General features: G+C 37.8%; 1 protein-coding gene across 3 annotated transcripts in view; it reads left to right on the plus strand.

Moving 5' to 3' along the window:
• Window positions 1-25,926, plus strand: part of TSHR (thyroid stimulating hormone receptor) — a gene marked incomplete at its 5' end in the record, with an annotated part of 58,356 nt that overhangs the window by 589 nt on the left and 31,841 nt on the right. For 2 of the 3 annotated variants that reach the window (XM_080619497.1, XM_080619498.1), the window contains one exon: window positions 22,166-22,237. The exons of the other annotated variant lie outside the window; for it this stretch is intronic. In XM_080619497.1, the coding sequence (XP_080475623.1) occupies window positions 22,166-22,237 (72 nt within the window). The remainder of the gene's footprint in view (window positions 1-22,165; window positions 22,238-25,926) is intronic. 3 annotated transcript variants of the gene reach the window in all.

A 25,926-nucleotide genomic window follows, 5' to 3' on the forward strand; every position in this document is an offset into this window, starting at 1 on the left:
AAAAGGAATTGGATGTGCCACTTCAAACAGTTCCACGAAAGTTTCTCTGCACTTCCAGTTTCTTTGCCAAAGCCTGACAAAAAGAATCCATGGGAACTAAGAATCCCAATATACTGTCTAGGAGACAAAGTACTTCAGATAAACAAAAGAGTGGAGTATGGGATAAAGCAGCAAATTTGGAGCTTGCTGAAGTGCAGAGCAGTTCAAACCTAAGTGTTTAGTACCATTACAGGCATTGAAGAGTATCTTGTCTGGGTTCACACTGCCAGTCCAGAAGATACATCCTGTGTTGTATGTCAGCCCCATACAGACGTATCAGATAAATATTTTAGGGAAACCGAAATGTCACCAGTCAGCTATAACTATGCAGCTAATTCACTCCTGGCTTTTACTTTTTCTCACAGAGCACAAAATGTTTCTAGTCTTCAAGAGAAGGTACTTAGAATCTTACTTAGAAAATAAGTAGATTACTTTCTAATAAAATAAACAAACTCAAACTCAGTTGATTTAAGTGCAAGATAAAACGGTAACAGGTTGATTGGTTTATCTCTTGATAATGATTCTCAGGGTTTTCATACTTGAAAATATGAACCGTTAAGTTATTTGAACTTATTTGAATGGAATTCTCAGATTTTTTAACACCTGAAAGTAAAGGCTTAGCAAATTGATCACTTATCTAAAAAGAGAGAGAAAAAATTATGCTATTTCCATTATTTATGCATGCCTTTAATTTCTTTTCTATTACTAAACTGCAGTATTTCAGTTGATAAGATTTTAAATTATATGGGTTTTGTTTGTTACTATACTTCTGTACATTGAGTTTGTTTAGTTTGAAATGTTACGGTATGTAACGTAGTGCAGTCTTTGAAATCTATCATGAAAAGCTAGAAAATAAAGCAGTGTCAATTTATAGTTTGTATAGGCATTTAAAATAGTTAATACAAACAACAAGATCACATAATAGAACTGGATACTTTCATTGAAAACTGCTGGTATGATGGCTGATCAGTACCTCTCTAGATACAGCTTCACAAATAAAGCAGTTTCGCTACTGGAGTTCTAGTTTTTTAAATACCTGTTGTGATGGGGCTCTAGGATTATAAGACACTTTTTTAAAGTCAAAAACACCCAGTGAAAATCTTATTTCCATTGAAAAAGTAATTAACAAAACCAGCTGAGAAATATTTTTCTATTTACTTTGGGTATATTTTAATCATCTGTACCAACTGAGGTGACCACTGCAAACTTGTCAAGAAGTGTGTTCCCTACCACAGTCATTGTAAGACAAGAAAAAATTCCAAATAATGACAATTATGATTTTATACTGTGTGGTAGAAAAGGTAGAACATGCACTGTTATAGTCTGTCTGATCTGAAAACAAACAGAAAAATTGACTAAGGAAACAAGGAAAACACAGCTTGTAATACAAAAAAAAAAAAAAAAAAGCAGCAGCAAAGGGAAAAAGAAAAGGCTTTTTTAATTTTTTACTTCAGTTTGAACTTTTCTCTCTGGGTAAGGTGTGCATCTTTTTCATTGTGTTATTATTTGAATTGCTGAAGCCTGGTTGACTGGACCTAATTCTGTAGTTCCTTGCGCTTGGCAAATAACCTTTCTTTCCCTCCATATGTTACATGAGAGTCATAACAATTACTTGTATCTGGTTTTTGTTCAGAGTGCTTTCAGATGCTTCAGGTTGACTTAGTTGCTCATGGAGGATAAAATAAGGCAGTTATCCTGACAGATTGTAAGGTGTGTGCCTCTGTTTACATCATGTTTTGCGTCCTTCTGCCTTACAACTGGCAATGGTTCTGAGTTAAAGACAAAAGTCTCCAAAATAATTGAAGTTTCTCTTAACCTGAAGAATAATGAACGCTTCTTTGAAATTAATTATGTAGCTGTGAATATCTGCACAATATGTCTTGAAACCCTCTACAATTTTCCCCAAATCCAGGAACTTTTGTTACTTTATGTAAAGTAACTTTGCTTCTTGGTGGTTATGCATGAACCTCAAGACTGCCGATTTCAAAACTTTCTTATGTGGCTATTCAGTTTTGTAGGTCTTGTAAAGCTAAAAGACTGATGAGTCTAGGAACACTTTGCCACCTTTTCAAGATTATGAGCTCTTTTCAGTGCACAGGATCTTGAAACTCCAATTAAAGTTTCATTCTGATTATTCAGTCAGGAGTGTTCACATTTCCCTACCCTACTTTAAGAGAGTGGTGTAAGCCCTTTTTTTAACAAGCCATACTTATAAGGAATTGCAAAAAATACTTATTTCCAAACTCTTTTAGTATTAAAATTCATGAACTTTGTCCAGAAAAGTGTACTTGCTTTAAATAGCTTTCAATGTATTTGTCCAAATATAGTTCATGAAGGTACTTATCCAGAATGCCTGAGTGCACAGATATTGTTCCTGGAGATGCTTATTTTCTTCAGTACAGTAAAATGTTTTATTTTTTTTTTCCTTTTCTGTGACGTAAACAAAATAAGTACAAAGAAAAAGGTTTTAGGAATTACAGGCAAATCTTGTCTTGTTGCCTGGAGTTAAGGATTATGTACTCATACAATAATATGGTAAGAAAGCAGTTCTAACTGGTAGGGAAATACAGTATTAAAAAAAATTAAATTAGGCATCAATATTTTTGTCGCATTTATAATATTTTTCATGCCTCTTTCTGCACAGCTGACACCCTGGCCTGATCTGTCACCATTTTAGCTGGCCCTCCTTTGCTTCTGCCTCTGCCTATCCCTGACTCCACTCCTCGTTCATGCTGTGGCAGTGGCACTACACGCAGGTACTGAGGGGATTCCTGTCCCTGCCTCTGGGCTGGCAATGCTTTCCTCTTTCACCAGCAAAGTGCTGCAGCAGAGCAACAGTTGGTGCTGTAATCTCCTCCATGTTTGGTGGAATATGCCAAGGGAGATCCTTCAAGCAGATCGAGTAGGAAGTTGGGGGTTAATGGCTGTGAAGAATTACTTACACCAAAACCCTACTGAATTTTTTTCCAAAGATATAATTACATAATAATGCTTGAATCATTGTGATGAAATATTCAGATGATATCACTAGCCTAGCATCAGCTCAACACATTTCCCAATGCTTTTCATTTTATGAATCTATTACTAGTTGCTTTTAATTATTTTTCCTTTGACAATAAAACCAATAAAATTTTGCTTCTTTCATATTTGTGCTCCGCATCACCTGCAAATGCTTACTAAAATAACGTCAGCTTCCCTGCCCATCCCCAATATCCTTAATACCCTTGTTTAAGTCTTAGACCACTTAGTAACAGGCATAGCAAATCAGCCCAAGGGAACTCGTTTAATGCAGTACCCTGTCTCCAGGATTTCCCTTCTCATAATTTCCCTTAGGTATTTACATATAGAGGTCATATGTGGTACTCTTCATTTCAGTTTCACTTTCAATTATTTTTACCTACAGGAAGTTTCTAAACTAGGTGTGGTTTTGTCATTGTAGTAGCCCTCAAAGGATTGCTGTTCTGTGTCTTGACGGTTCTGTGTTTGTGCCTTATTTAGTTGCCTCTTGAGCTCATTTCAACATCCATAATATCCTTTGGCAATGAGTTCCACAAGTTTATTAGATGATGCAATAACTCATTTTTGTTGCTGTTGAAAATGCCACATTGTCCTCCCATCAGCAGCTGCAGACACAACATTTTCAGGTCAGTTTTATGTCAGACAATATTCTCATCTCCTCCCGATACCTTCTACAGCAAGCCAGCATTAGTTTCCTGTGTTCCCCCCCATACATATTACTCAAAGCACTCTCATCTGCTGCCTAAACCCAATATATTTAATATTGTACAGAAGGCAGCATCTCCTGAGATCAGAGCTGTGAGTGCCGAATTTTGGCTTTTTGCCTTTTTTTTTTTCATTTCTTCTCAGAAAGGATGCTAATGAGGTTTCTATCCTGCACCCAGATGCTATTTTCACATTGCCACAATCAAATTTGGTTGAAACTGGACAAGAGGGAGTAGAGGAGGGCAGTGGAACTGGCAGATAAATAGAGACAAAAATAGCACAGTCTTTAAGAATATGCGCTTTACGTGAGGTATTAAGCTACAATTCTGCATCCTCTCTAGGGTATTTGCTTTCTGACAGATGCAAGGTAGCTCACCCTTCAGGAGCAAGGAATCCTGACATACGTCATATTTGCTGTTATTAAGGATGAGCATGTGTGAATACCAGGATAACAAGGTGTAGTGAATCAGCTGGATTGTTTAGTCCTCCATGTTGTTGTCAGGTTTTGGTAAAAGAGATATGGAAATTGTATAACATATGTTACACATTTACAAAATGATATTTAAAATATCATAGCAATGATACATTGTATATTCACAAATACTTTTTTTGAACTGGAGAACAAAATATGTATGGACTGAACTGTTTTACCTGTAATGACGGCTTCACTGGCATACCCGTTTTATATGCTTAATGAGAAGTTTAGAGCATTTTGAGTTCACAGAACGTACAAGTAGAGCTGACGGAGATTGTCTTTACTTTAGATTGAATATAAATTAAACTGATTTAAAATATTTTCTCCAAAATGTTAGTCTTAGGAATTGTCTGAAATTCAGAGATATTCTGACTTCAGGTAATTCTATCATCATCTTTTTGTAATCTTAATTACTTCAGAATTAGGTATGGAGCCTCATAAATACATCTTCATAAATAACCCTGCAACATAAGTACATAATTATTATCCCTATTTTAACGATGAAGTACCGAGAGTCTGAAAGAACAGGCAAAATACTGACATGGTTAAACAGACAACTGAAGGAAGCTATTACGGCATCCTTCAGAAAATGGAAGTCATGCATAAATGAGGAGATTTTTGGAAACTTAAAGTAATTCAGTGGAAAAATATTTTGTACAAAACAAACTTGTAATATTATAAAAACTTAGTACAGTCTTTAAAACATAAAGGAGGGTAAGTCTGAAAAACCAGCAAACTGAAGCTTGTTTAAAACAAATTGAAAACTTGAATAGAATTAAATACCCTGAACCAGATAATACTTCTCTAAGAGTTCAAAACGAATTAAAAAATTAAATCACTGCATTAGCCACTGTAATTATGTGTGTAATTTACCGCTTAAAACAACCATGATGACAACGGAATGAAAGGTCACAAGTATAGCATAATTCCTTTAAAAAAAGTACTTCAGGGAACACCTTGGGAACTACATGGTGCTAGGTCTGTCTTCTTTGGAAGACTGTGAAAAATATGAAGGAATCAATCTGGTTGGGTTGGGTGTACTGTTCGCACACTTGGATGGAGTATTCTTTGCTGGGTAAAGAACTGGCTGGATAACTGCACCCAAAATGTGATGGTGAACGGAGCTAAATCCAGTTGGTAGCCAGCCACAAGTGGTGTTCCTCAGGGAACTGTTCAGTTCTGGACCCCTCACAACAAGAGAGACACTGAGGTGCTGGAGCGGGTAAAGAGAAGGGCAACAAAGCTGGTGAAGGGTATAGAGAATAAGTCTACGAGGAGCAGCTGAGAGAACTGGGGTTGTTTAGTCTAGAGAAAAGGATGCTCAAGGGAGACCTTATCACTCTCTACAACTACCTGAAAGGGGGTTGGAGTGAGGGGGATACTGGTCTCTTCTCCCAAGTAACTAGTGATAGGACAAGAGGAAATGACTTCAAATTGTGCCAGGGAAGGTTTAGATTGGATATTAGGAATTTTTTTTTCACTGAAAGAATTGTCAAGCATTGAAACAGGCTGCTCAGGAAATGGAGTCACCCTCCCTGGAGCTATTTAAAGGTGCAGATGTATGACTGACATGGCTTAATGGTGGACTTGGCAATGTCAGGTTTATAATTGGACTCAATGATCTTAAAGGTCTTTTCCAAGTTAAACCATTCTATGATTCTATTCAGGTACTATTTACAGTACCTGAATTTTATAGTATGTCTCTATTGTAGGCATAATGTCTTAAAATTTCCACTCATTGGACAGAATACCCTGGGGGTATTTAAAAGATGTGTAGCCATGGTGCTTAGGAACATAGTTTAATGGTGGACTTGGCAGTATTAGTTTTATGATTGATCATCTTAAAGTTCCTTTGCAATCTAAATGATTCTATGGTTTTCATAAAGGGAAATCTTGCCTCACAGATATGTTAGTTCTTCAAAGGAATCAGAAATATCTGAATTGATTTTTGAAGTCTCATTTTCAAAAAACTATCAGGAAGTACCTTAGGAAAGACTTGAGACAAATTAGCTGTTAGACATAGGAAAGAAAGCTGTTTTACGGATTGACAGCAAGTTTAAAGAAGGAGGAAAAAAAGGTGGTAACAAACTCAATTTTCAGAATACAGGGAATTCATAAAAGGACCTTTACTTGGAACTATGACATCAAACAGTCTGGGTGTAGGCTGCTCCATGTTTAGGCTGTTTCAAACTTCTTTTAATATGGGGGTTGTAGTAAGCTGTTCATAGATATGCTGTGATCTTGATGAATGAGCTGCCATCAATACATGACATTTTTATATCCTGATATTTCTCCTCAATCACCTGCCACCAGCTATTATTGGTAGCTAAAAATACAAGAAACTTCCCTTTGAGTGAACCTAATTGCTTTTAGAGTAACCAGGAATTACACAGATCCATTGCAAGGAGACTAACGCCTATAGTTTACTGTTTTAGCTTCACAAAGATTGATACACAGCTTCTTGACCACATCTTTTAGAAACTGCTCTCATAAGATTTCAGTAAAATGTTACCTTAATTACATTGCAAAAACAATATTTGTGTTGTGAATGGCTTATAATCTATTGCTATTTTAAAAAAACCCCTCTGGTTTCTAACAGCTATTTAAGTAAAATTCACTGTCTATGAACAATAATGGTAAAATGTTATAATAAAATAGTGGGTGCTTGAAGCTTATTTGCTTCATTTGTTTTCCCTTCTTAATAAGTGGTAGACACATAGATTTTAAGGCCAAGAGGGCTCATGAGAACATCTAGTCTGACATTCTGGATGATAAAATCACAAAACTTCCCTATCGGTATGGTTAATTAGAGCTCCTTCCCTCTTTTTTTTTTTTTTTTCTGTGGGTTTGTTTTGGGTTTGTTTGGGGGTTTTTTTGACTGTTCCTAAGAGCTAAATCCATGTTTTCATGGAACTAATGTCAAGATCTAACATAATGCCAAGATCTGCTCCTGAATGAAAAAGATGAACTCAGAATCTGTAACTTTTATTATATGTATTTATGTATGGTTTTCTCCATGGACCATTTGCAGCTATTGACACCAAATTTCATTTACCATTTTTTTTACAAGCCATGCAGTCCTACAAGAGCCTTCTGACATTCTTCACAGTCCACTCTTAGCATTACTACCTTAATAACTTCCTAGCATAAGTAAGCATTGTAACCTTACTGTTCATCCTCTTTTTTATGAATGTATATTAAAGAGCCTAAATTCTTTCTCTGATTCATTTAGTCTTCTCATTTGCTTCCTATTTTAACCAATAATTTACGTGGAATATATTTATCTAAACTGTCACAATCTTGGAAATGAACTAGACTTTTTGGCTTTTTCCCCCTAAGAAAGATTCTCTTGTATATTGAAGTGTCCCCGTTGGGAGGAGATAAACTTAGAATCATAGAATAGTTAGGGTTGGAAAGCACCTCTAAGATCATTTAGTTTCAACCCCGCATTTATTATAGGTGCTGGCAACTGACTGGGTGTGTTGGGATGGAATGATGCTCTCCTCTCCCAACACATCTAATTTAAAGCATCCTTGACCAGTCTGGCAAGACTCCTATCAAAACTGCTGCTCCCCTTCTTTGCCAGATCAGCTCCACCAGCCCCCAGGAGACCTGGCCTACTAAATTGAATCCCATGTTCGAGACACCCAAACCCCTGACTATGGCACCACCCTTCTAACCATTTATTAAGCTGGCCAATCCTCCTAGCCTTTCTAAGGTCCTCCCCTGTATCCTGGAGAATTGATGAAAAGACAATCTGAGCTCCAGAGCCCCTAACCACCTCTCCCAGGGCTCTGTAGTTCTTCTCTGTGTTCTCCAGGCTACTGCTATCTATATCACTAGCACCCACATGGATCACTAGAAGTGGGTAATAGTCCGTGGGACTCACTAGACAAGGCATCCTCTCTGCAACATCCCTGATCCGTGCCCCTGGTAGGCAGCACACCTCCCTCGAGATTGGGTCAGGCCAACAGATGAGTGCTTCTGTCCCTTTCAAAGTAGAGTCCCCTACTACTTCATTCGTCACTTTTTCCTGGCAGCACCAGTATTGACCTTCTTTAGCAGTGCACCAGCTGGTTGCTTCTGGTGCAAGTGTGTCTCCTCATCAGCCCCCTGAAGGACAGCAAAGCGGTTCTGTGTGGGGACAAAAGGTTTAGGAGGAAGCCCCATGCTTTTAATTGTCCTCTTCCTCCTTTTTTTGCTGGTTTTCTTTGTTACTATTTCCCAGCTTCCTGGGTTAACAGCCTCCTTCTTTCCTCCATGAACTACAGTGGACGCTTGAGGCCCCTGCACAGTTTGGGCCTGGAGCAAGCAGTGCTGCTCCCTCGCAGCTTCCCTGACATCTTTCAGCCTATTGACAGCGTCCCGCAGCTCAGCCCCTGCTGCAGGAGGACCTCCAGGGGACCACCAGGGAGCACCGGGTGCAGCCCTGCCCACTGTGCACCGTTCCCTCAGGAGACCAGTGCAGGCACTCTCTACACTCTGAGCTCTGCACTGCAGCCTCCCCTCTCATCGGCTCTGTCTGGGTGCCTACGCTGGCCACCGCCGGGGCAGCCAGAGCAGAGCTCCCAGACCGGGCCCTGGTCATAGGGCGAGTATTCACCATCCCGCTCGCCTGCCCGCGCAAACCGCCTCGACCCGCCCTGTTCGCTGCGCTCCCAGGGGCAGGTTTTTAACCAGTCAGGGCTGGTGCCCCTCCTCCTGGCTCCGCCCCCTGTAAGTCAGCTGCTCACGTCAGCTGAGCTGCCGGCTCCTGGGCAAGTCCTGTCGAGGAGCTGAGGCTCCCTCGGTGGCTCTGGCCGCTCTGAGTTGAGCCTCCTGGACGCTGATTTCCCCCCCGCTCCGGTGTTGAAGGCGTCCTCTCCCGAGCTACTCACCTCAGCAATTAACTTGTTTCAATATGTAAAATCCTTACATAGACATTTATACATGCTGGAAAACAACAGTGAAAACTATTTCTTAGGGAAGATCTAAGTAATGGTAAAACCACACATACTACCTTAGAAACTGCTGAATGTGTTCTCTTTGATCAGACTCAAGACGTAGATCTATTTACATGTGTATTATCAGCCTCAGCACAGTATTGCAGTACCATGTTTGCCGTCTTTGTCATTTTATCTAATATTCTAAACCTGAAGTGCTGTATGATCTGAAATACCAGCTGGTACAGTATTGCTTTTGTTACTGTTAATAAAAAGGTCACAGATGCTGACCAGGTTTCTGTACCAGCATTTGTTAGTTTCCCTGATCCATCACTGAGGATTTTAGACAATCTGACAGGCAGAGAAAGAAGTCTTTGAAAGACTGACACTGGATTTTTAGTACTGCTCTGAATCCCTGTTAAAAAGGAGGATTTGAATATCCATTTGCATAACAGTTGCACTTCTCATAGTTACCTGTACTTAACTTGCATTGTCTTCACCACAAGTCAATTCCAGCTCATTCCTTACACTCCTCAAATAGGAGAAATCACTCAAATTACATACATTATTTCATCTGTTCTCTATATTACTGTAATATATGGACCAAAATCCTATAACTGTGGGCATTGTCTAGGGACAGAAAGTTGATGGTTCTTGCCTGCAAAAGTAACGTATGATTGCATACAGATATAGACAAACATGGGCATCTGTAAGACAGTAGAAAGCTATATAATATATAATAACATATAATAACATAAATAATTTATGCACATTTCTGGAATAGGATTGTGGTTTTTTCCCTAAGGTAGAGCTTTGCCACTGTTGTCATTTATAATGAAAAACATTTAAGCTAAACAAATATGAAACCAAAATTACTGTTCGTTTGTGTTTTCAGTAGAAATTCAAGCAGTTTTGAAGTAACTTCCTGCGTAGTTTTATTTCTGAAAGTCCTTTGGTGAAGGACTTAACAGTATTACTATGAATGTTTCTTTACATTTCCCTTTGCACTTTCAGTGTTTGTCATATGTACAAAAAAGTTTGGTTTCAGAGATCTTTCTAAATTTAAAGTATCTCTGACTGTTTACAAAGACCTTTGAGGTTTTTAAATCCTATTTCCTTTCTGTCACGTATGAGCTCAGACATTCTTTGTCTCACAGAACCAGATATCACTTTTTTATTCAAATGGAACAGCAGGAAATTTCTTCGTTTACATTTGAAATGTAAAGAAAATTAGTAACTAAAAGCATGCTGTTCTACAGTCCCTGCTCAGCTACTGATATTTTAATCAAATTCCCTCCTTATTCCCAAGTAAACATACAAAGAGTTCTTTAAAAGGACATGGTTCAAGTAGTCTGTAGTGCAAACAGGACCTGCTGAAACACTTTCACAGTCTGGGAGTCTGGTCTCTGTACTGCAACAACTCTTTAATCCATACGTCAGACCGATAGAGAAATCAAGAAAATCAACATAAAAAAACCTTGAAAAAATGCTGTAACCATATGCAAATAGAAGAAAGAAAGGTTAAGTAGAAAAAGAAGACATCGTTTTGGTGGAAAAGGGTAAGATTCTCCTCTTGTGGATCTATGGCACCAATTTTTGTTCCTGGCCACCAGAAAAAAAGGTAATGCTGTTGCTCAGAGTTGTAATTTCATAATCAGTATAGATACACATGTTCAGAATTATATCAGGAGCAAACCTTTTCTTCTGGGCTACACAAATTTCAAAATTGCCATCGGAACTGTCCCATCCTCAGTTAAATGCATGTGGTCATGTTCAGGCATGACAAAACATCGCCATGAAAATAGCTTCTGAGGAAGTCCTTGAATAATTTTTTCTTTGTAACTGAAGGAATTGAATTATTTTTCTAATGCTATGTTAAGATCTAGACTTTCATTTTTTTTAACCTTTTTTCACTTTATTGTTGTGACAGAGACTTTCTTTTTCCCCAAGTTGCATCAGCCCTTGTGGAGGAAGGGAGAGGAATTTAACCACTCAGAGAGGTTCTGCAGGAAAATTATATTTCATATATTCCTAGTTTATATTACAATTTGTGGAAACTCCCTAATTAAATGGCTAAGGAGAAAACTGCATTTTTTAACATAAAGTCTTTTCAACTATTTTGGTGGGCACCTCCTTTCTGACTGATGGGTCTGAGTTGAAAGCAGCTAACTTCATTAGTTCCTGGGGGACAAGTATGTGTACTAACTCTTTAGAGTGTCCAGGAGCATAAAACTTAAAATTTATTGTACTGGGTCATAAAGAAAGCTCCATTTCACCCAAGATCTTGTCCTGAACGTTGACCAAGAGCAGATAGCTGATCCAACATGAATTACTCATAGCTGCAGTCCCTCCAGAGTGTCCCTGCTCTGTTTTGGGCTTCTCCAGAGCCACTCATTTTAAGGTGCTCCAGCATGACCTCATGCACAGCCACTGATGCTTTGAGGTGTACTTCTCCGGCATGGAGGTATACATGCTATGGCACAGACATAGCCACAGCCACAGTTGTTTCAGTATGTACTTGCTTTGGTGTGGACTTATTCACAACCATAGATGATGTGGGGTGTTCTGCTCCCACCTGAACTCATCCACAAGTCACAGTCCCTTCAATTGGAACACTCGCATTCCAGCCTGCCAAGCACAGCAGCATAGAAACAGCAGTGACGGCCTGGCCATCTGCCAGCTCAGGTGCATCCCCGTTGCTGTTATCAAAACATTCTCAGGCACTGCTGAGTAAGATGATAAACAGTACAAGCAGCAAAAGCCAAAAGCAGCTACTAACAAGCAATAGACTAATACACAGTAAGGCAAGCAAGGCTCACGGCAAGCAGAGAAGCCTGTCAACTAAAAGCTAAAGAGCAATAAGAGCTATAAATTTGATCTAGCACATTCCAATCAAATCTGTCATTATCTCAAAACCTTCAAGCCCCATGTTATGCTCCAAAAAGGACTATAATGGTTTAACCCCAGCTGGCAACCAAGCCACACGCAGCTACTCACTCACTTTCCCTTGGTGCTATGGGAGAGAGAGTCAGAAAAGTAAAAGTGAGAAAACTCATGGGCTGAGATCAAGACAGCTAATAGGTAAAGCAAAAGCCAAGCCCACAAACAAAGCAAAACAAGGAATTCATTCAGCACTCACCATCAGCAGGCAGGTATTCACCCATCTCCAGGACAGCAGGGCTACATCACATAGCAGTTACTTGGGAAGCCAAAGCACCATGACTCTGAACACATCCACCTTCCTTTTTCTTCCCCCTTCTTTATATGCTGACCATGATGCCATATGATGTGGAATATCCCTTTGGTCAGTTGGAGTCAGCTGTCACAGCTGTGTCTCTTTCCAATTTCTTGTGCACCTCCAGCCTGCTGACAGGTGGGTAATACAGCTTAAAGCACCCCTGTTTTATCAACACTGTTTCCAGCACAACCCTAAAACGTAGCCTTATACTAGCTACAATGAAGAACATAAACTCTACCCCAGACAAAACCAGCAGAAGCGTAGGGGACAGAGAAATCTATGAGTCCAGATGGGTTGCATTTAAGAGTGATGTGGAAGCTACTTAATGTCATTGTGAGGCCACTCTATCATCATTGAAAGATCATGGTGATCAAGAGAGGTTGATGGTGTCTGAAAAAGGCAAACATCATGCACCAGTAAGGCAAAAAGGAGGATCTGAAGAAACAGGCTGGTGGGTGCTGTGTAGTTACTTTTTGTATTCAAGTCCTTCTGTACTTTTAACCATTCTTTTGCAGGTGCTATATATACACAACTAGTGGCAAAACAATTGTCTTTATTTTATCCTGTATTTCTGTCTAAATAATTCCTAACATTCAGCTTGCCTTTTCTAACCTCTGCTGAGCAGCTGGCAGCAATTACAAGCACTTAGCGGTCCTCTGATTAGAAACAACAGTAGCCAGCAATTACACTGTGTTCTTACTCTCTTTCCCTGAAAGAAGTGAACCTCTTCTGATTGCTGTTTTCTGAAATTTTATGATTCTATTTGATCTTTCCTGGCAGCTATTTATAGATTCTTGGCTTCATTTCAGAAATACAGCTCTTCTCCATCATATTTGGAGTACTTGCTCCTCAAGTGCATTTGGAGCAAGGTAAGGGGCTGTTTGGAAAGATGGTCAGCAGATGCAGTACATACTGCCAGGTAGGCCAGTGTTTTGGGAAAGTATTATTTTTGCTAGTAGTTGTCAGAAAGAAATCTAGGCACTAAATACTCTTTCATCCATGGGACTCCCTTTTAGATACCAGGGCTAAGAGGCAAAGCCAGAAGAGAAAATTACGCTATTTCCACAGAAAAATAGAAGATTAGAATACAAGAATAGAATACAAGGATGCTGGGGAGGGACTCTTCATCAGGGACTGTAGTGACAGGACAAGGGTAACGGGTTAAAACTTAAACAGGGGAAGTTTAGATTGGATGTAAGGAAGAAATTCTTTACTGAGTGGGTGGTGAGGCACTGGAATGGGTTGCCCAGGGAGGTTGTGAATGCTCCATCCTTGGCAGTGTTCAAGGCCAGGTTGGATGAGGCCTTGGGTGGCATGGTTTAGTGTGGGGTGTCCCTGCCCATGGCAGGGGGGTTGGAACTAGATGATCTTAAGGTCCTTTCCAACCCTAACTATTCTATGATTCTAAGATTGAAGTCTTTGGTAATCTGGAGTCCAGAAATTTTTTGTCATTATGCAAAAGATATGAAGCATATAAAGCTAGGTATCCAGTGAAATGTATAGAAGAAAGGGAAAAAAAATAGCAGTGACAGGCATAAGATGTCAGAGCAGAGACAATCTCTTTATGGTTTATCTTACTACCTGTGACTGACAGATAAGCTTGAAAGAGTTTTCATGTTGTGCTGTCGACGTAGTTTAAGTCTTTACTGAATTACACATAATTGTACAGTCAACATGCTGTCTCTGAAGAATAGCCACAAGCAGGTTGAAAGCTTATAAGTAAGATTTAGACTTGATATAAGAAAGAATTTTTTTTTTATGATGAGGGTGTTGAAACACTGGAACAGGTTGCCTGGAGAAATGGTAGATGCCACATCCTTGGAAACATTCAAGGTTCAGTTGGATGGACCTCTGAGCAGTCTGATGTAGTTGAAGATGTCCCTGCTTATTGGGGGGGGGTTGGACAAGATGGTCTTTAAAGGTCCCTTCCAACCCAAGCTATTCTATGATTCTATGCTAGGTTATAGTGTTACATCACATTACCTTTACTGGCTCTTCAAACTGTATGTTTAAGTATCTCCTTATTCATGAGAAAATATAGCTTAAATTTACTGTATTGTGTGACTTAATCCTGTGTTTTAAAGATTGACATTTAAAAGGTTATTTTTCATTATATACATATAAGGAAATATATATATTTTATATATATACACACTAGAGATAATTGCTGCATACTCTAGTGTGCTTTGTTTAGATCCAGACTGATCACACTCACTGTCCTCAGATGAACAGAGAACTAGTCTTATTTTAGCATGAGTCAGCAGCTCATTATCCATATAATTTAAATTGTAATGAATTTACTGTAGGATCTATCATTGCTTCCACCTGAGTTTGTAGCACTGGATTTTGCAGAATCCTGGTCATTATTGTTTCCCATTGACTTGGTGTTGGAATGAGGCCTTGAGTGAAACAAGCTACTTTTCCTACTCTCTTCATTTTGCTACACAATTGCTTTGTAGTTACAGTATTTTTTAAAATTTGATATTTTTCTTCCCTTTTACAGTTATGTCAATAAGCTCTGTTTCTCAGTTCGAGAGAAGGTTGTTGTGTGCCTCTGAAGTGTAATGGGTTGGAAATTTAATGTCAAAAGAAAACAAAGTAATGAAAACTGACTGCAGTAGCAATTCAAGATTCTGTGGTGTGTAACACTTACAGAATCAGTCTGTTAAATGACTGTCAAAATCTTCTCCAAAAATAGAGGGTTTTAAGTCTGGTGTAGACCACTTTTTTGCTATTAAGTTGATCAAAACTAGTAATTTCCACAGATAAAGGAAGGATAAAAATGAGTTTCTTCTGCCGTATCAGCAGTGCCTTTTGTGACAATGTGTTGTATTTTCATTTAAGTGAACCTCTTCTTAGCATCTACAAAAGAACTATTTGCAGTTCCCCTGCTTTTCTGTTGAGCAAGTTATGTGTGTAGTTAAAGCATACTGAAGTAATACTTGTTTCTACTGGGAATGGGAATCATAGAATGTTTACAGCTCTTTCTTTGCACTTGTATAGTTCCCAACACTTGCTGGTTTTCCGTGCCAGGAGACAGGAAATTTAAATGTTACAAACATACAAGAAATGCTACTGACATGATGACTGATAAGCAATGGAAACCAAGTTATATTCAATGTTCAAAAATTACTGTTTTGATCTTCAGTAGTCTCTCTGGTCCCCTTCTGTCACTCATTCCTGTTTTGTTGGATTTTTAGTTCAATATTTCACAGGTCATCTCAGCTACTTAGGATTAAATACCTCTGACTTGTAGGCATTTAAGTGTCAGGGTTTCTTCAGTCCTGTTGGTTTAGAAATCTGTTAAACAACTTTAGCCACATACTGTTTTGCTGGTAAATAGAAGGTAACATTGAGTAGGGCCAGTGCTTCCTGTAAAGTTTTCATTTTTTACTCAAATTCCAGCAAGAAGCAGTGGGTGATTACAACCTGAAAAAGAATAAGCTCCAACATTGTGGCTTGGTGTTTTATGTTTGCTATAAATTAGCAAGTAACCAACCTGATTTCTTGCCTGTCAGTCTGACAGTGTCCATATGCACCTCAGTTTGTAGGAAGAGGATATGTTAGTGCTAAGAACTTACTTTTAATACAGAGTCATCCCAAATGCTGACCTGCACACTTTCATTTTGAAAGGATCTAGTATGTCTTTAATTTCTTAGGGCTGGGCCAGTTTTGATGTATACTTTATGTTATTCTTTTGGACTGCTAGTTAATTATAGGAAAGTAGCTATGTAGTCTTCTAGCATAGTCAGAAGCAGTTTTCTACTTTTAGAGTTATTTTGCTGTCAGTCTTTCTCTGACTTCTACCTTGGTGGTAATACTAGCATTAGACACTAGGTGGTAATCGTCTTCTGGTAAGCTCAGAATGCACTTCGCTATGTGAAATGTCTTTTTTTATAGCTACTTTTGCACCACTGAAAGACCATAATGCATTTATTTCAGAATAATAATAATCAAAAAGGTAATCTTTTTGTTTGCTTAGTTTGCGTCGAGTTCAGTCTCGTGAGACCTCACTTGGAGTATTGTGTGCAGTTCCGGTGTCTTCAACATAAAAAGGACATGGAACTGTTGGAACAAGTCCAGAGGAGGGCCACGAGGATGATCAGTTGCAATTTTCTCAGAAATATTAATTTGTAAAATTTCTTACTTAGTTTCACATATAGCCAATTGTCATTGTAGTGTCGTGTCGTCCCCCGTGTCCCCCCCCCCCCCCCCCGTCTTTGTGGAGAGTAGTTCATTAAAATACCCGTAGCTATTGTTGCCACAATTTAAATTATAAATCATGTAATTTTAATCTGAAATTCTTTGGATGAACCCCATTATTTGTTATGTTTTGTGGACAGATATTTTAAAATTTTTTTAAAATAAAGAGGCAAAGTATGTAAAATATATATTCCCTAGTAGATCTGAATGAAGCAACACCACAGCTACTGCTGAGGATGTTGTTAAAATCATATACATATATATTTATATATATATGTTTTGACGTATTTCTGTATTTCTCCATATAGAAAATGTGAAACCATTTGTGTTTGAGGACAATGTTGGTTTCACATGTTTTTTTCACTATTTGCCTCCAGTTCCTGGTAAAAGATAATGTCCACTCAGTGCCAGAATGGCCTAGTAAACACTTTTTGCTTCCTTATTTAGGAATTTGAAGTAGCTGCAGGGATTGCTGCAGAGGGGCTGGAGCTGAGTGAGAAAGATTTTCTTCTCTGCCTATTGCTGGAGCCTGAGGTCAGGACCCTTGTTACTGACCATTTCTGAGTGTCTGGGTGCAGCAGTGGTCCATGAGAAGGGACAGTGGAACCATCGGGATTGAGAATGGGGAGGGGAGAAGTCATGGTCAGTGTTCTTCAAAGAAGGAATGCTCCCTCCTGCCATCCTCTCACAGGTGACAGATAGGAAAGACACCCTTCTGCTGCTGCCTTGTCTTGAACAGAATCTCAGACTTGGAAAGCAAACAAACCCTTCAAAACCCAACAACAAACCCTAAAGTCTTGAGAAGCTTGTAACTAAATGTAGTTGTAAAAATCCTTTTAAAAGACCAGTGCTTTCCATAAATATTATATAATACATTACTTATGCCTCATGCTATTGTAAGAACTTCAGGACTGAGTCAGGATTCATCTGCAATGAGAAATAAACTTTCAAGTGATTTAATAAGCAAGCCAAAGAGCAATAGAATTTTTTCTTCTTTAGATTTTTCAGATTTACATCTGTAAGTCCTCACTCTAATAGTATTTTGGCTACATAATGGATGCTGTTAGTGCTAGTTATTAGATGAAAAGGTGTGATAGAAGGGAATGTATAAATCCTACATTTTCCCCTGGACTTTTTTGCTCTAACACAAGGCAGCAATAGAAATGAAGTAGCCACTGTCAAGTGAAATAGCCTCTACATCTCTTGGTGTTTCTCTGTTCCTGGTTGCTACATAGTTCTGATATTCATCAATATCACGTGTTTGAAAATGGCGACTTGTAAGAAATGAAATACCTACCAAAGTTTTTTTGTTAACCTCGTTATATGCTCTATATCACTTCTGTAAGTCATAGGCCAGATTCTATTCATGTGCATATGTGCAGTTGAAAGAGAACTAGGATTTTGAACAGTTTCACTTGAATTTTTCTGTAACTCCTTGGTACTTGTCTCTGATTGTATTTAGCATTCAATGAAAAAAAAATCAGCTATGCCGTAATTCTGACTTAAATGCACAAGGGGAAGTAAGAAACTCCTGGCTTCTCAGATGTAATTATGGCTTTGTTTATTAGTGGAATATTTTTGTGAAAATTGTTTTTTATTTCTATTATTACTACCTATGCCTTGTTTTAAGCCACTTGTAAATTATGTATTTTAATGGATTACTCTTTATAGATTTTTTTAAAGTGCAGGCTAAATAAGAAAAAATTACTGTGTTACAACAGAATATACTAAAAGCAATTAACATCACTATTTGCAATGCAATTAATGCTACTTGCTCAGTTTACAGCGCTGATTCTAGTTTTACTGTCTTATGCCTGGCCTAAGCTGCCTAATCTTATGTCTTTAAGGTAACAATTCACAGTTGTTAGGTGAGTGTCTGTAGTACTTGATTTTTGAGCAAGAAACTTTTTACATTCCTGGTTGACAGATGTTTGGGGCAGAGGAAAGCAAAAATGCAAGCAGTCTAATAAGTTTCTTACCAGTAGTTCAGGTTTCATTTTCTTGATACATGAAATGTAGAGTCTTTCAGGAACATAGAGGCTAAACTTTTGGTGCAAGTATCAAAACAGAAAGAGAATTTTAAAAGCTTCAAACCAACCTTTCTACCTATGAAACTAAGAAATGCAAACTAAATGTCACCTTATGAGACCTGAAATGTTTTTCTGAAACATTTTCTTGCCATTTTAAAAACATTTCATTTAGCGAAAATGTGATATGTGTTCTTTGGTATCTTTGCAAATATTGGTAACATGTTTGCAATGAACATGACCTCAGACTTTGGGTTCTTCTTTTTGAAAGATTTTATGGAAGGGAGACTGAAATTTTTTTCAGGATTTAATAGAGCTTTTAATCTGAATGAGGGAAAAAAAGGTAGAAATAAATGGTAGTACTCAGGGTAGCACAGGTGCAATTTTTTCATTAAATGGTATTGAAAATTTTCATATGTGTTGTATTTGCCTTAATATAAAAAGGATGTTAAGTGAGCCTATTAAATACATGCTTATAGCTACATTTTTTCTCACTTGGAAAAATAATGTATATTTGCCCAGTGAAGTTTTTTCCTTTTTTGTAAAAAAGCTTACTTTCTTCATGAAGATACAATGGGTGGCTGGATACTGGACTCATCTGCTAAATTTCAAATTGAAACATGAAGGTTTAAAGAAACTTTCTAATGCATCCAAGTCAGAAAGCCACTAATACAATGAAATCTCAATTGTTCATCATATATTCACATTGAATGTTATGGTTAGTGCCAGCAGGCTGGATGCTCTGACCTGGTTTTGCCTTTCTTGCTTCTGGCTTTAAATACCAAAATTTACTGCTTTCCCAGCTTGAAGAGTCCTTTTAAGACAGTTGGTAAGCTTGTGATCTTTAAATGCAGTTAGACTGGGCTAATTATAACTATATTTAAATTACTCTCATTTTTGATCCACCACAGACTTCACTGGTTGAGAATTTTATCAGCTTCTCTTTTTCCCAGTCCTAAGAATTACTGTCCATCCCACAGCCTTCTACACACTTGTGGCCCCCAACTAGTAATTCCCCACAGACTCACACTTGGCAAACAGAAACTGAAGCACTGATTTTTTTTCTGCAAAGTTTTACACTGATTTAGAAGGTAATTTAACATAGCAGCAATGCATCAGCCCACAGGTTTGAAAAACTCAGAGGGAACGGGAGCTTTGTGGGTGGTTCTGCATAAAGGTTAGCTTTAAAGTTTGGCCCTGGCTCCGGGCCTGTTGCATTCACTCCAGTTTATGGTCTGCATAATCACTGATTCTGAACTCAACGGGTCTGTTAAGACAGCAAGTAGTTAAAGAATGGTGGCTAACAAACATCAAATACTCGGTGAGTACATGCTACATGCATTTGGTAAGTTGTTTATGTAGTAGGTGTATTACATGAATTTGGAGTCTTTTAGCTTTACTGACAAACTTTGATGTTTCACCTCACAACTGAGTTTTTATCTTGAAATGGGCGGTTTCTTCCCTTCTTCTCCCTAAGATTTCTTTCTGCTTATACTTTTCTGTCACTCCTTTGAGTATGTTTATGAACACATCCTGTAACCCATATGTTTTTGGTCATATTTGCAGAATGTTGGTGTATCTTTAAGCTCTAGCAGATAGATAGGAAGAAATATCATACTCCCACTTACAGCCCATATAATACATTTACCAGTCATTCACTCAAAATATAGCCTTGAAGTCTACATTTCTTCAATGTGTCTATTCTTGGCAAATCAGGAGCTTGTCTAGAAATTTATAAATGCAGAGTCCTTTCATAATACAGCAACTTCGATATAATTGGTTCATAAATACTATCCAGAATTTCCAGGCTTTTCTGATGGGATGTGTAAATTTCAAGTATGTCAATAAAAGATTAATGTGAGCTTACTTAGCCCATATGGAGCTCAAGAATGATGGGTCTGACTCTGCTCATTATCTGACAAAAATGGAGAAGGATGAATATCTGACATAAGAGCAGGAGGTCAAGAAGGGACTTAAGATGATGTTTAAATTCTTGCTTTTCTAGAACACGGAATTATGCATAAGTGATAGGTTTAGTACTAGTGTCAGCTATCTCAAAGGCCTGGAAGCACAGACGGATGTTGAAACACAACAGCAAGATCAGCAGGTTGGGCTGATTTTTCACAAATACTTTGTCTAGGACTGTGATAATAGAAAGAAGCAGTAGCATGAAGTGGAGGAGGGATGGAAGAGGGCTGGCATGGGTGTCAAGGTGCTACGGGTGCAGGGGAATAGGCAAGTATACCTCTGAACCAACTGGCATTCCCATTGTTGGGGGTTTGATGAGGGTGGGAGCTGGGTGGATTGAAGTCAGGAGAAACATCAATCCTCTGTTGGAAAAATATAAGTCTAGGTTCTCCTTGCTCATTCTTGTAACAAGTATATGGAGTAGGAGAGGTATACTTGGGAAGTAGGCAGAGCCTTTTCTGTGGTGACAGTAGTGTACGGTGTCTTAATTTATATTTTTACTCAAGATGGAATTTTTAATAATTTCTACAGATATTTTTGTTTCTTATATGCAAGTACCAGAACCTTGATAAATCTTAAGATTATAATATTTTAGTCTCTGTAAACCAAATATAATTACTATAATCAGATACTTCACGTCATGAAACAGAAAACAGAATTAGGAAATCATCCGAATTTTTTTATTTTCTATTGAACTATTCTTAAAGAGAAGCTAGGGGAAAAGCTTATCATTTGTTCTTGGTTATTCTTCGGACTATTCATTGACTATAAATTATGTTAGTGTATTTCCAGATGTACTGGAGAACAAAAGATCGCCTCACCCAGCAATGAGAGGTTGTAATTGTAAGTTTAAATGACATTATAGGCTATTTTTTCAAAGCATTTCCTCCGTTTTTTGGAGGAGTCAGTTTGCTAAGGATTCATTCCATTAAGAACTTTGCTGTTGAAAAGTATCTATCTCCCTTAAATATTGCCTGGTTTTCTGAAACCTCCTGCAGATGGGTAAAATACATAATTCTTTTGTCTCCTGAAGTGCATCTTTAAATGGGCTTAAGCTAAAAAATAGCAATGTACATGCCATCGCCACATCAGAAGTTTAGGGAGGAAGAATGTTGTCCTTATTACAAAGTATATGGAGAATTCTGTGAGAGTAGCATGCAATCGCTCTAATTCAATTGTGGCTGGAATACCTGAATTTTTTTCTAGAATAACGGATGGCATCTTTGTGCAGCCTGAAATCATTAAGAGTATGTTTAAACTCTGAATACTTCATTTACTTCAAAGGGAAAATATGTTTGCTGATCATGCTCTGGAGCTTTGGAAGGTCTATCATTACCACTGAAGGCTGAGTTCCTAGGAGAGATGATGGGGAAGGTTGTAATTTAAATTGAGGGAACACACCAGCAAACCAAGCCACATAATGAAACAGGAATAGGAATGAGGCAAAGATGGAAACACTGGGAAAAGAGAAGAATAGAAGTATCGGAGCAGAGCTGGAGTTGTGTGGGAGTTTTTAATATCAATTTGTATTTACCAAAGGATATTAACTGCCAAACTTTTATTTTTATAGGAGGTTTATGGAGACTCATCTAAGAACAATTCCAAGTGATGCTTTTTCCAATCTCCCCAACATCTCTAGGATGTAAGTTCTGTTTCTGATATTATTCTTTTAGCTCTGTTATTTAAAATCACTTTCCTTCTCCAAAATTCTTTGTGTAGAATCTTCTGAAAAGAAAATATTCTTGCACCTTTGCTACCCCACCACTTATATTGTAGAACTGCAGGTAATAATCCCATTGTTTATAATCTGAACTAACTATGGGAAAGCATACTAAGTATTTTTGGATGAAAGCACACCTGTATGTAGATGTGATAAATAAGGCCATAAAACTTGCAAAATACGAGAAATGGTTTCATTCATAACAAATGAACATATTCTATTGCTGGTCCTGACTAAAAAATTGTTTCCCGCTCCCAGCATCATTTGTAACTCATTTCATCAGAGACCCTGTGGCATTTCTAGACTAGGGATGGACTTTCACCGAAACTTTAGTATTTGTGTGATGTGAGAGAGACTTCCATTGAGTCACTTCTTTGTGTGTAAACACACGCACGGATGCAACCTACATATGCACAACCAGCAGCCTCTACCTATTTGCTTCGCATCAACATTTGTCCCATTGAAAGTAGCTACCCTTGCACTCCACTGCTCATCAATGTCAGCAATCTTGAGACAAAGCTGTCCCACCTTTGCTGCTTCTTCTTGGTGGCTGGCCCATAATGTATCAACCTGTGCATGGCTATTTGATGTAGGGAATTTCTCTGCCATCTCCCAGTTCACTCCCTAGAATCAGAGAGTCATGTAATTTAGAAGAAACCTCTGAAGGCCTCCAGTCCCTCCTCTGCTCAAGGTTGGGTTAACTATGAGGTCCAACCAGCTTGCTTAGGGCTTTATCCAGTCTGATGTGTGCATTGTTAACTAAAGTAACTACCTCATTCAGCAAGAGGCTCACAGTTTTCTTGCTCAGCCTTTTATTACTAATGGAATACTCTCTGCTACTCTCTGTAACTCTTCTTGTTGACCTTGACATTCCTCGCAAGTTTCAACTTGAGCTGAGCTTTGGCTGAATGGCTGAGATGGACAAATACTTAAGAATTTATGAAACAGGACTTTGGGGGGATATAAAGGTCTGCCTAATTACATTTTACAGTTTTATCCAGGTATATTGAAATAATGAATTTCTAAAATCCATATAAGTAATTGTTCTAGAATATCTGTAGCCTCATTTACCGTATCAGTTTAATCAGATAGATAGTGTATTCTTTTATTATTGGGGGGTGGAGGGAGGGAGAGAGAAATGTCCCTCCTATGATCTATGTACCATATATAAGCCCAATAATCTTTGTTCAAAACAGAGTTTAATAAATGTAGAAAGATGTCAACTCTTCTTTGGCTTCCAGTGACGCATAATCCATTGCTTAGACACACTTCAGATTTTAAAATTCTCAAATGGTAATATTTATGAATTTGTAAAAGCCTTGCATTTACTACCACATGCAGATCTCCTTTAAGTCCTGTGTTCTCAGGCTCTTTCTGAACGGGCAGTGGTGATTAAAGTGTTATCTGCAAACAGACTTTCTCTAAAGCTGTACGTTTGGTGTTTAAGCTATGACTGTATTTGCAATGGGTGTTGAAGGCATTTTGAAATCCTGCAAATTAAACACAGCTGGTAGGGAGAGGAGGTGCTGAATTGTAACATGCCTTCAAAATGGGAATTTAAAGATGCTTTCCCTCTTCTTCTGATGTAACTCCTTCCAGTTCTAATTGATTTCTATGATTTTCATTTTTTATATTTAATGTGTTATATTATGTGTTAATTAACCAGAGCCCAAAGGTTTTTGGAATCACTCTGAACACTTGGAAGTAAACGCTTATGCAACATTAATACATGTTTGTGTTTGACATTCTTATCTCATAAGTCATTTTGAATGTATTTGTGTGGGGTTTGGGTGTTTACCTAGATGACACTAAAGCAAGTAAAACTACTCATTTCCCTGTCATCAGTGATGATGTGGTTTAATTAATGTACACAAATGCGTCTGATAATGAAGCAGAAGAGTGGAGGTCAACACACAAAGAAAATAAACCATTTCCTCCCCACTTTTGTCCCACAGCTGAAAGTTATAAAACTGTAACTTCATCAGTCCCAAGCCAGGCAGTATAGTAAAAGTGTGACATGCAGTGTAGTGGGAAGGGACGTGCTGGCTGTAGGGGTAAGGGAGGGGAGGCAGAACCCCCATTGCCACTCTTCTGCATTTTCTCATATGTGAGAAAAAAACCACTTGCCTGCCTGACATAAGGTGATCAATTTTGATCAAAGAGCACATGAAGAATACTCCCTCATTCCCAGCCCCAGCAGGAGGATGCAGTGCTTGTTTATTATGCATTTTTTATTTAATATTCTGTCAAGCTGGTTTATATACAGCTGTTTGCTACACAGAACAACTTTTTCTTAATGTGTCACTGACATAACCTGTCTTTGGGTATTTTAAAATGTAATAACTAATTTTCTTTTGAGACTGAATCTCCCATTTCCTGGGCAATAGACATTTATTGCTTACAGGAAAACAAAATTAAAACATCTCACAGAAACATCTACCTGTGCAATACTCAATCACAGAGGTACAGATTGGAAATACTTTCTTTATTGTATCCCTCTGTTATTATCTTCCTTCTTTTTGGAACAGGTAAATAGCTTTGTAAAAGCAATATTACTGTAGAAAGAGAATCTGTTGATCATACAATCTCAACTAGTTACTTTTCCAGTATCTTTTCAAACACTGCTAAATACATCTCCCAAAGTGACCAATAAAAAATAAATCTCATGTTAGAAGAGTTAAAATTAGTTCAGGTAATATGCTTCTAGCTCTATTCTGGAGAGGACATAAGTTCCCTTGGAAAAGCTAGTGGTATTAGTCATCTGCAGGCTTTTAGTGCATTTGCTGGTCACAAAGTATTCTTCCCAATTATTTAAAACATATTAAATATTTTTTAATATCAATTGAAAGAAATAAAGATTTATCATCTTTAAAATTTCCACCAAAAAAAAAAAAAATCTGATCCATCATTGATTGTAATAAAAAGCTCTCCTATGTTAAATGGTCGTATTTCAATTTGCTATTTACTATTATTACTTCTAATACTGTCATTGGAAAAATATAATTAAAAAGGAGATAAAGCATATGACACATTATTTCTATTTATTATTATATTTTATTTGATTTTGACGTCTGTAATTGATTCTAGTCAATTTAATTTTGCGCATTAAAAATAATGATCAGGTTGCTTAGGGTGTGTGTAACCACGCAAAAGATTAAAAACGATATTGAATAAATAACTTTGATCAAGAGCATCAAAAGTACTTAAATATTTTAATATTAATGATAAATGTAAAGAGGGCAGTCAAGTTATTTTAAAAGATCTATAGATTAGAAATATGACATAAAATATTATTAGAAGAGTTATTAAAATACAGCAATGCATCTTTTAAATGTTATTCCAACATTAATAAATTTTAAAATGAAAGAGATATTTTGAAGAGAGAGTTCCAGTATTATTATCCTCCTAACGATGGTGGAGCGACTCTAGAACTATTTTCTTATGTTTCAGTAGATCACTAGTGGTACAAATACTACTCAGTCTAAACTGTGTGCGAGTATTTCTTAAGCCTGGTGTCTGGTTTTGCTTCTGAGCCACTTTACTCCTTACATCCTTCATGACATTCACTGTAAGGCTAGAGTTTCTCTCTAAATTAATGTCAGAACACGTTT

Source organism: Psittacula echo (genome assembly GCF_963264785.1).
Source record: "Psittacula echo genome assembly, chromosome: 5".
Taxonomy (NCBI): Eukaryota; Metazoa; Chordata; class Aves; order Psittaciformes; family Psittacidae; genus Psittacula; species Psittacula echo.